The sequence below is a fragment of the Ascidiella aspersa genome, chromosome 4, assembly GCF_963924565.1.
Source record: "Ascidiella aspersa chromosome 4, kaAscAspe10.2, whole genome shotgun sequence".
NCBI lineage: Eukaryota > Metazoa > Chordata > Ascidiacea > Phlebobranchia > Ascidiidae > Ascidiella > Ascidiella aspersa.
In genome coordinates this window covers 29,700,596-29,714,693 of record NC_139450.1, presented here as the reverse complement: position 1 = coordinate 29,714,693, position 14,098 = coordinate 29,700,596, and the positions used below count along the sequence as shown (strand labels likewise).

General features: G+C 40.1%; 2 protein-coding genes across 2 annotated transcripts in view; one reads left to right on the top strand and one right to left on the bottom strand.

Annotated features, from left to right (window-relative positions):
* Positions 1–8,831, bottom strand: part of LOC146157392 (uncharacterized) — a 51,821-nt gene extending 42,990 nt beyond the window's left edge. The window contains exons 1-3 of the mRNA XM_083387264.1: positions 8,441–8,831; positions 8,190–8,278; positions 7,719–7,860 (exon numbers count right to left, since the gene is read on the bottom strand). Of these exons, the coding sequence (XP_083243390.1) occupies positions 7,719–7,860; positions 8,190–8,278; positions 8,441–8,521 (312 nt within the window). The 5' untranslated portion in view covers positions 8,522–8,831. The remainder of the gene's footprint in view (positions 1–7,718; positions 7,861–8,189; positions 8,279–8,440) is intronic.
* Positions 8,832–9,954: 1,123 nt separating this feature from the next.
* Positions 9,955–13,834, top strand: LOC146157391 (testis-expressed protein 36-like). The gene is made up of 6 exons (XM_083387789.1): positions 9,955–10,087; positions 10,245–10,379; positions 10,563–10,643; positions 11,059–11,188; positions 11,767–11,924; positions 13,097–13,834. The coding sequence occupies exons 1-6, from the start codon at positions 10,037–10,039 to the stop codon at positions 13,190–13,192; spliced, it is 651 nt and encodes a 216-aa protein (XP_083243915.1). The 5' UTR covers positions 9,955–10,036; the 3' UTR covers positions 13,193–13,834.
* The last annotated feature ends 264 nt before the right edge of the window (positions 13,835–14,098 follow it).

Sequence of the window (14,098 nt, the reverse complement as noted above, 5' to 3'; positions counted from 1 at the left end):
GATCAGGTTCGCTACGGTTCGTTTGGATTAAAGGGGATTCTAAGCGACTCTAATCAGCTTTTTTACACGGTCACTTGAAAAAGTACAAAAAACGCAAATTTGTCAATCAAACTTCTGTGCATTAACTCCAAAAGTAACCGCTTTTTCGCCTGTCCGGTTTTTTCTTTTGTAGCGCAAAATATCTCACAGACCAAGGTTGGAAAGAGAGAATCGCTTTTTTGTAAAGTAAACAAAAATTTAGTGAAGGAAGGATGAGGGACACGGGTCGACTAATCGAATCGCTTTAACATCTACGCGCCCACGAAAGATGTATTTTCTCTATAGACCAAAGATTTATCTTATTTAACGGCTAAAAAACACAGTAAACCCTCTTAAATGTATTAAACTACGTAAAAACGCGTATGTTTTCTCAAATAATAATTTTCTATTTGGGAATATGTTTTTCTTTTTTCTTAAGATGTTAGTTGTGGCGTTTAGATACAGGGATGTGGACAGATGACAAACTCCGATTAAGTTATCTAGCAAACCTTAAATCTACCTCACAGACTATCAGATGAGAATTGCTTTCAAGAGTTGAAAGTTTTCAAGCAGATGTAAGCGTTAGTGCAAGGACGTTTGAAAAATAATGGGTATTTAGTTTAGACGTGGAAAATGAAAACAGGTTTTTTGACTGTTGTTTGAAACACAGGTGTATTACTTTTCAACAGTTGTTTGAAACATGGGTGTATTACTTTTCAACAGTTGTTTGAAACATGGGTAAATTACTTTTCAACACTTGTTTGAAATTAGGGTGAATTCCGCTTGACCTCCTTTATCTGATAAATAACCAAATCCTTTAAAAGCTTTTAATTCAGGCATTGTATTATCCCTAAACGCAACAGGGTGTCGCGGCCCAAAACCGACACATCGCGCCATCGCCAAACAACCGCACCGGGAATCGTAATCGATCTCCGAAATAACAATTAACCGCGGGGGCTCGGATCCAGTTGCACCCCGAATTTCACCCGGGGTCAGACGCGCGATCGGCGCGGACAATGGCCCCAATCCGGGCACAATGCTTGGCGGCGAACAACAAGAGAAAGCAGCGGCTTATGTGTGTGTGAGGCAAAGCACAAAAACGGGGTGACGCGACCTTCATTGCACAGCACGCACATACACTAGTGCGCGCGCGGGTACACGAGAGCCCTTCCCTTGGCGCGCGCAACGAACACGTACGCGACTCCCCTGGGGGCTTGTGCGCCCCGCGGCGACTGGCCTTTGTGTTCACAAGGCCCGCCATTGTGTGCACAGGATTGCTCTGGCCCTGGGTGGAGCGCGCCATAAAACCAGGGCTGGATCCTGTTTCTTGACCTAATTGCCAGCAAGGCGGGGGCCGGCCAAAAAGGCCTCTCCTACCTATATATATTGATGTGCCGCTGTTTGCTGTTCTTACGCCCACGGGTGTGTGTGCGTGGGATTGGGTGTGTGTGTGCGTGCGCAAGTTGCCGCCCCTCTTCGAGCAAGGCGGCTTGAAAATGCACGCCCGGTCGAACGCGGATATGTGGAGTGGTGTGTTGGAAGTGGGTGGAGTAGTAAGGCAGGCACCCGTACGTGAGCCCCTGTTGTACGGGGTTGGACTTTTTTGCCTTGCTGGCCGATATGCTTGGAGCCGCGGCTTGCCTCCGCTTAATTTAAGGGGTGCAAATTTGCGGGAAAACGAGTTCCGAATCCCTTAAGAGCTAAACAAACCAGGAATAAATAATGAGGGCGAACGGTAGCTTTACCTAAAGCAGTGGTCTCCAATGGGGTAGCTTAAACCTTTTATGGTGTCGCCATTACTTTTATATTACGCAGTTTTAGTTTTATTTCATTGCGATTTAAACGAGCGCAATTAGTGTATTAAAAATGTTAAAATATATTTGGGCCTGTGTATAATTTAAGCATAAAATCAATCGTTTGTGTTATTTAGTTCAAGAATTGCCTATCTGAAAACAAACTGGGGTCGCCCATAAATATGGTTCAGTTTAATTAAATTGGGATCGCGTACTAAAAGAGATTACTGACCTAAAGTAACATAAATTACACATTCAGGACAAGCGTCGCCTAAGCTGTATACAAAACCCCAATGCCCTTTTCTGAGGCGCATTTCTCCATTAGTAAAAACAGCGGGAGGTCCAGCGTCGCAAAACCTCCGCTTTCCACTTTGACCAGGAAGCAGGCAGACTTTTACGATGTGAAAATTCCGACACAGCAAAATTACAGACGCGTCAGAGAGTATACTACTGCATTTGCGACACACAATGGGGTGAAGCTTCGTGGGACAAGAAACCCCGATCACGTCGCGAAAACAAGTTTCCCCGCATCACGAGATAAACACAATACGCAATTAATTGCTTAAACCAGTAATCCTCAACCTTTTGTGGCTTTTAGGGCACCCTTAAAAAATAAAAAATACATTTTCGGCACCCCGACTGGAATTTTCGTCGAGTATTTTACTGAAATGTCACTATAAATGAAACTGGAACAACCCAATCAACTTACAAACGTCATTTGATATAATGGTCTCTAATCGGACACAAATATGTGTTTTAAAAAGCTCACTAATTAAGCAAAGGCACGCCGGTTGAGAACCAGTGGCTTTCACGCTAAGCAGTGGGGTCGAATGCGAGCGAAATAGCTTCCTCATTTTCGCCAAACCTAAATACATAAACGTCGACAGGTCGTTTACATGAGGCGATGACATGGAGTAAGATTGGAGTGTAGCTTTGGGTTGTACAAGGGTCACCCCGGTATTGTAACTGTCCGCGGTTGCCTGTTGCATCTGTAACAGTTGCCTCACTGCGTTGAAATGTCCGGGATTAGCCCTTCTGGGTGGATTCCCGAGTAGTAGCGCACCAACTAAACGATGTGGCGAAATTGCGTTGGCAAGCGGTTGCAGAGGAAAAAGACCCTTCTTATTGGTAAGTTTGACCCGGTTAAAACCGGATGGCCGCTACAATTCGGGGAAAATGGAACGTGTGAAGCATGCTGCAAGCGCGTTGAGGCAAAATTCGCGCGCGAGATCTAGTTTAGTAGGAGTTTGGGTTTAGCTTCATAACGAAGGCAGCTTTAAAAAGGGATACACCTCTTAAACCGCGCTTTTATAAAGTTTTATCGCGTAATAACTAATCAACAGTTCACATCGCTTCTCTAAAAGGAACACGCGCGTTTAAAAAACATGTTTTTATAAAAGTTGCATCTCATCTTAACCGATCGTTTCAAAACAGCCGGGTGTTCATTTCCGTGACTAATCGTCGCGATGGTAAAGACAAAATTGCACGAAACGTAAAAAAAAATTGCACAAAACGTCCAATACAATATGCCCGCTGTATTTCAGGCCCAAATGTAAACTGTCTTATTGCCGGCGTCTGTTGTAGCTACAGACAGTAGCGCTATGGGACAGATAGCTTTGGCAGAGCGGGCGCGCAATATGGGAAGTCGCCATCAATCCAAGACAGGAACGACAGCCAGTGGAGTATATGCATTATACATGCGAAGCAAACGGACGGCGTCCAAGCGACGGGATGCGACTCATCTCACAAGTAATGCCCGGCGTCCAGTTAATTACTTACGGGTCGGGGAACGAGGCGCGATCTATCACTACTAGTTCCCAGCCGGGGAAGAAAGTTTCCCAATTGGACGAGTTCGGCCAGAGATATATACGAATTTTAAGGATGATGCATTAGGCCTTTCAAAACGCGAAACAAACTAATCCCGTCCACCATTTTGCTGTTTTCGTATTAATACAACTTTTTCCGCAGTTAGACTGTGTTTTTATAGAACTTTTACTCAAATTGGGCGTTTGTAGACAAAAATGCAGTTGTACACCAAACCAGATCTTGTAAAATTGGGCGAATCGTTTCGCCAAACGTATATAGTCGGAAACACCCTCATATAACCCCTACACAGGGTTTCAAACCACGGCAGCGCCATCGACTCGATTAGTTATCGATCGAAATGTTCGAAGGTCCAGCGAACATCGTTAGCCTGGAATAGTGTTGTGGGGGCTACTTGGGATTGCGTGTATTTTGCCGCACAGTGCGTTGCCTGTTTTCTGTTTTGGGTGTTGAAAAGGCCGGAACGTTTTAAACAGTGGCGTTGTTTTGCCATCGAGTTGCGACAGCGACTGAAATTAGCCAATGGGTAAGAACTCTAATGTTGTTATATTGAGGTTTTGAACCCGTACGGACAACGTTGATAGAAACAACTGTGGTTAGTTATTTGTGGTCATTGTTACTACTGTTTATTTGATAAATAAAATCCCAAATCAGTCTAAAAAACCCGTCAGCCAATTTGTTTTTCGAGTTATCAATTTTGTTTTTTGGTAAAATTTCTTTGCAAATAATCAAATCATTTAGAGATTGCACACCCGCCAAAACTAAAAAAAAAATACTTCTCACCAAATTTAGAAGCCTATCCTAGCGCGCTCGTTACCGTCCAACAATGCCACAAAAATGTATATTTGCATGTGACAAATCCAAATCGGACACAACGGTAGCGATGACGCTTTTCGCTGTTTCGTCCCACATCCTATGCAAATAAACAGACGGAAAAAGCGCGCGCCCGAAATACCAAACCAGCCAGAGAGGTGCTTTCTGGCAGCGAGGTACCGCGCTAAGGTTAAAGCTCTGCATGCAAATTGGGACCTGGGTCGTATTTGGCCGTCGCCGATTGGGCGCGGCACGGACAGTGAAGAATCGATGCTATTTGAATTAAACAAATTCGTCGCGTACTGAAACAATGGTGAAAACGGGGTGAAGAACTAGGGCACATCGACCTCGGTTAAATTTAGATGGAAAATTCAAATAGTCGCCGTTCATTGATAAAGGTGGCCAATAAGGCGAACCGGTCGGTAATTTGCATGCGATTGCGCGTTTACGAATGGCTGCCAGGCAAAGCGGCGGTCGGGGTTAAGAGGCTATCGGGCGAAATTGGTCGACGTTAAATTGCGCCACGGCCCAAGGCATTCCGCCTGAAGTGGTGATATCTGCTTATGCGATGCTACACCTTTGTGTGGGTGGTGGTACCGCGAAACTATGTTGCGTAACGTCGCTCAAGGTTAAGACATAACTCCTGCGATGTTGAAAAAACGATGCTAGTAGGATTAACACGGAGCGTGATAATAAGAAATCAGCTCACACTTGGAACATATTTCTAGGGATAATCCACTTTTATTTATGCCATCTCAAGGAGTTCAAATGCCGCTCACATAGTCAGCAACGCAAATGCTCTAACAAATTGCTCAACCGAAAAAAAGACAAAAACGATGTCGCGTTGGCATACAATGCAATGAACAGCATTGTACAGTGACTTTGCTAAATCACTTTAAAAGGCGTTAACAAACGCGCTTTTTTTAAATTCCCTTTTGGTCAGTTTACGGTCGCTTCGAAAGGCACAAAACTTTCATTTTTAGTAGTTTGTCACGTTTAATTTTTCGCTAAGGAAAAACAGGCGAGGAAAACTGAATTAGGCCAATTGAATAAAAAAGAGTCGACTCTTTTCGAAGTGACCGCGCAGATAATAATATCCTGATTTAACTTTCGTCAGAAACAGACACAAAACAACCCGCGAGGTGGGCAATTAAAGGACGCGAATAAAAATCAACGTGGTCATCTCCCACGTCATGAATAGCGCGGGATTCCGAGCAAGGGCAAGAAGAAGAAACGTCGATGGCAGAAATGCGATGACGACGCGTCTAAGTAATTCCGCGCGCAAATGGGACGATTAGGGCCGGCTAATTCGCGTGCGATCCAAACGCGGGGCAAATTAAATCGACGTTCTTACAGGAAATCGCGCCGCTCGTCACAGATTGTAATGTCAATAAATGCAGAAATATATTTGCCCGACGCGCGCAAAGACTTTACAACGCCAGCTCATTGCCACGGACAGATGTAGGAACGACGCGTTTGCCCAGCAGCGGTGACGTCGATTATTGTGACGCGCGCCCGCTGGGTCATAACGTCACGCGTCGCAAACAAATTGACTCCCTGGTTTTCGAGCATTATTCGCGTTCCACTTTTACACCTTACAGTTTAGACGACCCCTGGAATACTAAACTTCCCTTATTCACTTGAAAAAAAAATAAAGGTCTTAACGATTATTATGGGTGGGCTACATAAACTGGTCACGTCCAATCGGTGACAATGCCCACACGTAGTTTAAACTATGCATTTTGCCAAGGTAATTTTTTGGGTTTTAGCGATACGAAATTTTTTCGTATCGTTCTAAAGTGCTAATTTAAAGGCCACCGATTTATACACAATCTACATAAAAGAAAACCACATTATTACAAATATAGCGCGAAAGATATCAAAATTATTTCGATTGTTTGTCAATAATCAAGCGTTTCTTACTTAAATGGCGGGCGTAATACAACTCCAAGCTTATGAAGGCTCTGTATGCGAATATTCGACACCTAATGTTAACTATTGTTTGTTAGCATCGACCATGTTCCGTTGCACGTCAAACGCCACATTCAACGGCAAGATTTAGAGCGAGCACGTACGCAGGAAAAAAACACAGATGATTCACCCGACACTATAATACCGTTTCAAGGACGACAATACAAAAGCGAGGGATTGCGGGCGCATTAGCGACGGGCAATTAGCACCCGCCCGCAAACGGCAATATCCACATCGCAGCAGCAGTGGTATATAGCGGCTTACAGCGCACATCCGCACCCGCCAAGTCCCCAGCCGAAAAAAAACTACCAGTATGTTCGCCGCTGCCGCAGAGAGGGGGGGAAGACGATGCATAATGGATAGACCCGTCAGCGACTGGGTGTCAGTCGGCTCATCTGCTCGGCAACGAGGTCACAGTCTCGCCGGCCCTCCCCCTTCGCCGACTGCCACTGACCCAGTTTCGGCGCCGGGGAGAAGCGCCCGGGCGTCGTCCATATGTCGCAATCCCCTCACCACCCTCCCCCGAGCTGTGGCCCGAGCCCGCTCTCTCGCAATCGAACTGGGTCAATTTCGCTTGCGTCAAATTTTCGTGTAGAGTGTTGGCCTGAGTCACACATCCAAGCTAAGCTCTGCGTTGGCCATGTTCATTTATGTAAAGGCTGTTTGCGTAAAGAGATCAAAAAGCAACTTGCTTAACCTATTTTCCATGCCGGAAAGACACTTATTACCTACATAATAGATTCCACTAAAACTAAGCCTTATTCGCCTTCACTGCACCACAAAAAACGTAATTTTACTCGGGTAAAATGTTCAATCAGAGGAACAACAACAAAAACAGGAACTAAAAGTGGGTCTGTTCACATTTGGAGGAGCAAAAATTGGACAGATGCACATAAAAGGTATGCACATGAAGTTCAGTTTGTTTTGACATACATTGTCTGAGCATTATTCTAAATATGGGGTTAATAGCTGTGGTCTAAACTCCTTGCCCACATTAATCACTTTGGTCAAAAGGCAATGAGTCATTTGACCTAGCCATAATCCACTTAGAGGGTTCATAATGTGACTGTTTCTGTTCAATAAACTACAACTTTAAACTGTATGCAAAGTCCAAAACGGAAGGTGCAAAACAAAAATTGAAAATGGAAAAAATTGCTGGCTGTGCATCTACATTTAGGGAAGATATCATTGACAACTATGGTGCAATTCATTGATGATTTAATCTGAAGTTAAACATGCAATGTGTGTTTTATAGTTTAACACCTTTGTTAAATGTATTTGGTTGGCAAAATTCAATACCTGCATGACAGTACTCTGGCTTAGGCACAGTTGTGAGGTATAAACAAAATCCAGTATCTTAGAGAATCCGGTGCTGTTAACAATCATAGGGATGTCGATAATTCCTTCTGTTTTCTCTTTGGTCGGCTTGCAAAACAAGTCCCTGAAAGAACTCCTTGTTACAATTATGTATATTACACAAATGAAATAAATATTTAAAAAGACTCAAATACTGAAATATATAGGGGTTAATGTAAATGTTCAAAGCACATTCAAATGTTTGCAACTATCAATGAACACTTAGAAAAGTTCAAGTCTTTCTCACAACCTTGTTAAAACTTAAACAATGCTACTCTCATTTTATTGGTGCTAAAATTCTAAACCCAAATGGTTTGATAAATTTAGACCATTATATTAGAAACATGTTTCAATTTCAAGTACTTTTATCTTGCAAAAAAGGTAACACACAGAAATTACGAACTCAATAAATACCTGAAGTAACCCATTGCTGATGCAAGCACATTGATGTGAGCTTTGAATAAGTGTCCCTGAACGCGTATTGTGATATCACAAAGTGCACCCTGACAAAACAAAAATTGTTAAAGTACAATCGAAAATAAATCTTTACCGATCAATCATAACAACTTGAGTCAAAAGTTTCCTTTGAAATACAAATGTATTCTATTTGCCCCTGTTAGGCAAATTTAGTTTGTTTTGCAAAGAAATCAAGCAGTACGGTTTACCTTTAATCTCTGTTCATTAAGTCCCAGCAATAGTGATGAGGGGTGCTCGGCCGACTCGCAGACATACATCCGAGTTGCCATGTTTGAAGTTAATGTGAATGGCGTCTTTTCACAACTTAGAAGGCACAGCTACATCTATTTCCAGGGATTTACTTCACTTATAAAGCCTGCATACCACTTTTCTGAAAAAAAGTTATCTTTCATTAGTTTTGTTTCTGAAATTGATTTGAACCAAAAAAAACTACAAAAAAGAGATGTTTCATTCAGAAGATATTACGTTAAAGTTTAAATGGATTTAAGTTTCAATAGTTATAACTGGTTACTCTTCTTTTTAAACTTGCTAAAACAAAAGTTAGAGTACAAATATCTAAATCAGAAATACTCCAAACACAGTCCACTTAATTTAAAAATTCAAAACTGTGTAATGTTTAATTTACACAAAGTTGTGCTCAATTACAATGCATTGCTATTTATTGACGTTCAATGTTTTGATTAAAAGATCAAGCATATACTCGTACTGTTTTTACATATCTGGTACAGAATAATTGTTTTGAAGTCTAGTAGCAATCGTACTTCAACTTATTGGGTATAACAGCGGCCTTAAATACAATGTACAACAAAATTAGCCGGCTATGCCCGCTGGTTGGTGTAAACACTTTTAAAACTGTTGTTGTTGTGCACTCAACTATAAACCAAGCTCTAAACTGTTCTGTTATGCTCCAGTCGCACTACTGAGTGCTGAATTGACTGTCCCTTCCTTCTCGAGCGCTATCCGTCATAAAATAACCGCTGCCAAGATATCCAATTGGGCGACTTCCCCTCCCCAAACAGCCCCAGGTAATCATAAGAAAAAGGCTTCGATATGGGACTCCCCAACTCCGTCACGGTTCAGTGCTGTCGTAAGCCCTAGGCCAGGGGATTTTATTGCTATAGAAGCGTTACGCTGTTTTTGAGTTTGTTGATTTGCGGTTTCTATGAATTCTTTAAAAAAACAAATCTTTTACAAAAAAATTATATCACGCTATTCCCCTTATTTAAGACAAACAATAGTTAGTAATTAATTGACACAAAATAATGTTTAGTTTTTTTGTTAATTGCATTGCATATTTTTTTTTTGTTTATTAGTAAAACTGCATTTTATCATTATTTAAAAACAATTAACATGATTTGCACAGTGGTATAGCTGTAGTATATATGTGACATTCAAAATAAGTTTTTTAAATGTCTATTGAATGAAATTTACATTTCTATGACTAAGTTACCTTGGCAACAATTGATCCCACGCTACACAGTTTCGCTATTTTATAAATTGCAACAAATTCCTCAAAAGACAACAATTTGAGAAAACATTTTGAAATATATTCAATTTAATAATTATTTTTTGAATTAGGTTTACTTTGTTACATAAAAAGACTGAACAAAATGCAATTTACGTGTTTTGAATGGACTGGATATAATCCAGTTAAGGTTATTTCCCTTTATTCCAAACAAAAGTCGACTGGTTAATCATTTCTCTTAAGCTTTTTTTTGTTGCAACCAAATTTGCGCAAATATAAAGGACATACTTTGGTCATTTCCATTTGTAATAAGTTCAAGATGGGAAAAGGCCGAATTTATGTCCCTTCTGCTGAAGAACATGGCATTTGGGTAGGAGAAAATGGTATTTTTCTTAAAATAAAATAAATCATAATTTTGTAATATTCTAACTGGCATTTTTTTAAATCAAACCAGAATACGTTGCTTGCAATGCTTCCTCTGTAATTTCTTGGAAATACAATTCTAAAATAGTTATGCTTCTTGATAGTTTGCACACAGAGGAATGCCATCACAAATACCAAGCAGAGAGAGTGGAACAACGACTGGCACAATGTTAAGCACAAGCCGAACAAATCACAGTGCCCATGTGAAATGCCCTCCACTATTTCAGGAAAAGCTTCAGGTATTTAAATTTTGTTAGTGTTTTCCCTAATGCCAAATGTAGAGAATAGTTCAACACTTTGTAGATTTGATATAATTTCAAAATAAGGTAACATTTCCTAACTATCATTGACCTTCAACTTATTGCATTGATTTTGTTGTCATCTGAAATGTTTTTATGGTGAATTAATTTTGTTTTCTATAGGCTCCTTACAGCCAAAAACACCCTTTTTCTATCCACGACAACAGAAACTCATTTCAAGATCACGGAGTCTATTTTGGACAGGTCAGAAATTCTGAAATTGAGTCCTTTGTTAAAGAGTTTCATATATTGTCCAATTAATACTGACCATCAATCAAAATTTGGAAAAAAACTCAACACATAGCTATATTGAATAGGTTGCAGACTCCAATAATGTGTATAATATGGCTTTAATGTTTTAGAGAATAATAATTGTAGTTGTTTCTGCGTACAAAAAATCTTTAACCAATCATAATTATAAAATATTGTAACATACTTATTTTTACTTTTTGCTCACTTATATACTTCACTATTCTACTGATAAATGTACTTTGTTGTTAGGAATATTGTTACTGTCTAAAGGTAACACATCCTTTATGGACCATTTTAAATGGCATCAAAAATAAGGATGGCGTTAAAACATTACTTAAAAAAAACAAGTTATGATTGTGTTCACCAGGGATTGGGCAAGCATAAGATTGAGAAGGACAAAAGCCAGCACAGATCTGACGACATTGTTTCCTGGGTTGACCAAAAACCTGGTGCAAGAAGACAACGCATCAACAGCATATACAGAGAAGATTTTCCCAGTGAGCACTTTAATTGTTTGCTTGTTTACACTTGTAACTTGTATTGTGGTGTAGAGGCTCTTTAACTGGCTGCAGTGTGTAATATGATATGTCGTTCCCTTTTGTGAGTTGTAGCAAGTATTTGAAATGCGATAACATACAGCTCATTGTTTGAATAGCGTAGCTGTTCATTAGGACAATAGTGAGATGGAAATACATATTGACAGCCTATACAGTGAGAGCTTAAAACGTATTTCAATTTGGGTTAACAATGTGTCACGAAATAAAAAGCGGTACATTACACATCAAAACGTAAACTGGTGTAACATTGAATTGGAGTACATTTTAATAAGTAGTATTTCAGAAATATCTTACTGCACCACAACTAATTAATCCGAATTGATAATTATAATCTTATCCCTTTTTTGACAAATCTTAAATCTCATTCCTTCTAATGATACGTGCCACAAATATGTTTAAAACAGTGCTATGTAAACTATTTACCATAAGTGCAAACACGATTAAAGGTATCACATTTCAAATTAAATTGCGAGTTGCGACGTTCATGAACGTCTTACAATCTTCTTTCTTGCCCGCAGTCAAATCTGGATTTCTTAAGAACCACCACCGGCGATACTCCAAGGCCTACGCCCTCCCTCCGGCAGGATTTATACCACCACCGGCCAAGATAACCATGTGGGTGCCGAGCGACGAGATAGTGCCACGCACTTACCTGCAAACCTTAGCAGACACTCAGGTAACCATTTTTTCTACCATTGGAGAGACACGGCTTTTTGTGGCAGTTTCAAAAAAATATATGAAAGTCAAACCATTCGAGAAAAATCACATCTTTTTTTTTTTTTAAAAACCTATGTGGCATAAATTATTGCCAGACGGTTTAAACAGATAAATAGGGTCGATTTTATCAATATAGATTTTAATTGTTTATGTAACGTCCTCTTTACCTTTTTTACCTTTGTGCGAGGTGGAGAGAAGGGCAACGATTGAAAGGGTGCTTACATTGGCCAATAAGATTCATTAAAGCTAAAAGAATGTAGTATCGAAACTTTAACGTGTTTCTTTCTTTGTTGTAAGGTTTTATATTGTTAACAGCTGCATAAGTTTTCATTGCAGCTTCTAAGAAAAAAGTCAAAATGCCTTATCGAAGCAGAGATTCAATATATACCGTATGCAATGTCTACTGGGCACGGCTATTTAAATATAATAAGTCGTAACAACCCTTAATAACCACAACGAAAATATATTTGTATTTCCGTATGAAATCACTAGTTTGTGTACCCTATGACTGTGCAAGCAATAACCGACTGAAAAGCTACGCATTTTTTCTGTAACAAATCGTACACTGGACAACACTACTCCTTTTCGTAATTGAAACCCAAAACCCCAGTTGGCATTCTTCCGTGTTGTTAACAAGTGGCGAAAGCAATTGTTAGGTGGTTAGCCACTTCGGAACGTGCAGCAAAATACTATGGCAATACTGGGCGGATGATTACAATTTCACGCGTAAAAAAAAGAATCCCACAAATATAAAGAAAAGGGTTGTGTACAAATTTCTAGGAGCTCGTCTTAGTTAAGGAACGAGTGAAGTAGGCTAGGATTTCCTGTAAAAACTTTAGAACTAATTTCTATTCCAAATAGCTGTTTGCGCAAAAAATAGAATCAGCCGATTTATGCGGTGCCAACGATTTGCACGAAAACACCTTAAGCAATTTGCACGTTGAGATAACGAATTCGCTTGCTTCCCATGAAAATATCAGTCTAACTGTATGATAGTTATTTCGATTCACAGGCCTAACTTTAAGTAGTTTTTTTGATCGGTTAAATATTTAAAACGCTTTAGTTATCGTATTGGCATCGTTAATAATCTGTTGCCATAGAGCGCTTTTTATGCTTGTATTTCTACCTCAGGAGCCCCACCTAAAGGTGAACCCGTGGAAATACTCTTACCACTCACGCTCATTCGCCCTACCGTCGTCACGGAAGCATCTCAACTCCACCGTTTAAATCAAGCGGTTGCAGGCCAACTATTTTCATTGTTCCGAAGCACTTAATATAGACGTACTTGTTTGTGAATGTCGGTACTATACGATTAAACTGTTCCGCGTATCCTTGTTTTTGTGCCAATGGCGACGTAGAACATCGTCTAATCGTGTCCTGTCGCTCCATGGTGTTATTTGCAGTCACCGAATCATTGGTTTACAAACGGTACAACTTGTAATTTCACTGTGCTATTGATTTGTAAGTTCGTTTGTTATTCGGGCCAGCTTTATGATTTAAAAATAATATCCTAACCTGACTAAGTAAAAAAACTGTTTTGCAACAACTTGGTCTATAAATATAAGTGACAAGGTTGTTATACGTCCGTAACACGTGGCTTAAAGGGAATCTGGTCTTGCTAATTCCCTTTTAAGTGTCCAATTTATGTACTTCAGTTGTTAGGCTGTCGCTCGAAACATTTAGCGTTAACGGGCGCTAAAGCAATTAGACCAAGTGCATGCTAATCTTGTGGCTTGTACACATTCGATAACCCCGTAAAACATGTTTGTAGACGCTTGCATGCTTTTACCTATCCGTCTGCCATTGCCAACCTTTCCCTGTACTCGTGTGTTATCTTAAAGCATTAGTTATGACAATACATCACTACCCGCTCACGTACTTTCTTGGAATGTTAAATATCAGGCAAAAAAGTTTCAGTTGAAACTAAAAAAAGGCGACGGACTGTTTCGTATGCCTACAGTCAATAGAATTTAAGCTAAATGCAGATTATGCAACTCATTTATGCGTTTTATCATCATGACATTTTCTAGGAACGGTTTGTTCTTTCTTTAGGAAATTTCACAAAATGACAGCAGCAACACGAACCCGAAAGAACTATAAAAATCTTTACATTACACTTCAGATTTCAGAGTA

Excerpts from the sequence above, each read along its gene's own strand:
- LOC146157391 (XM_083387789.1), top strand. The coding sequence starts at position 10,037 with ATGGGAAAAGGCCGAATTTATGTCCCTTCTGCTGAAGAACATGGCATT. Across the intron at positions 10,380-10,562 it reads TATTTCAGGAAAAGCTTCAG|GCTCCTTACAGCCAAAAACA; the intron begins GTATTTAAATTT and ends TGTTTTCTATAG. Across the intron at positions 10,644-11,058 it reads ACGGAGTCTATTTTGGACAG|GGATTGGGCAAGCATAAGAT; the intron begins GTCAGAAATTCT and ends TGTGTTCACCAG.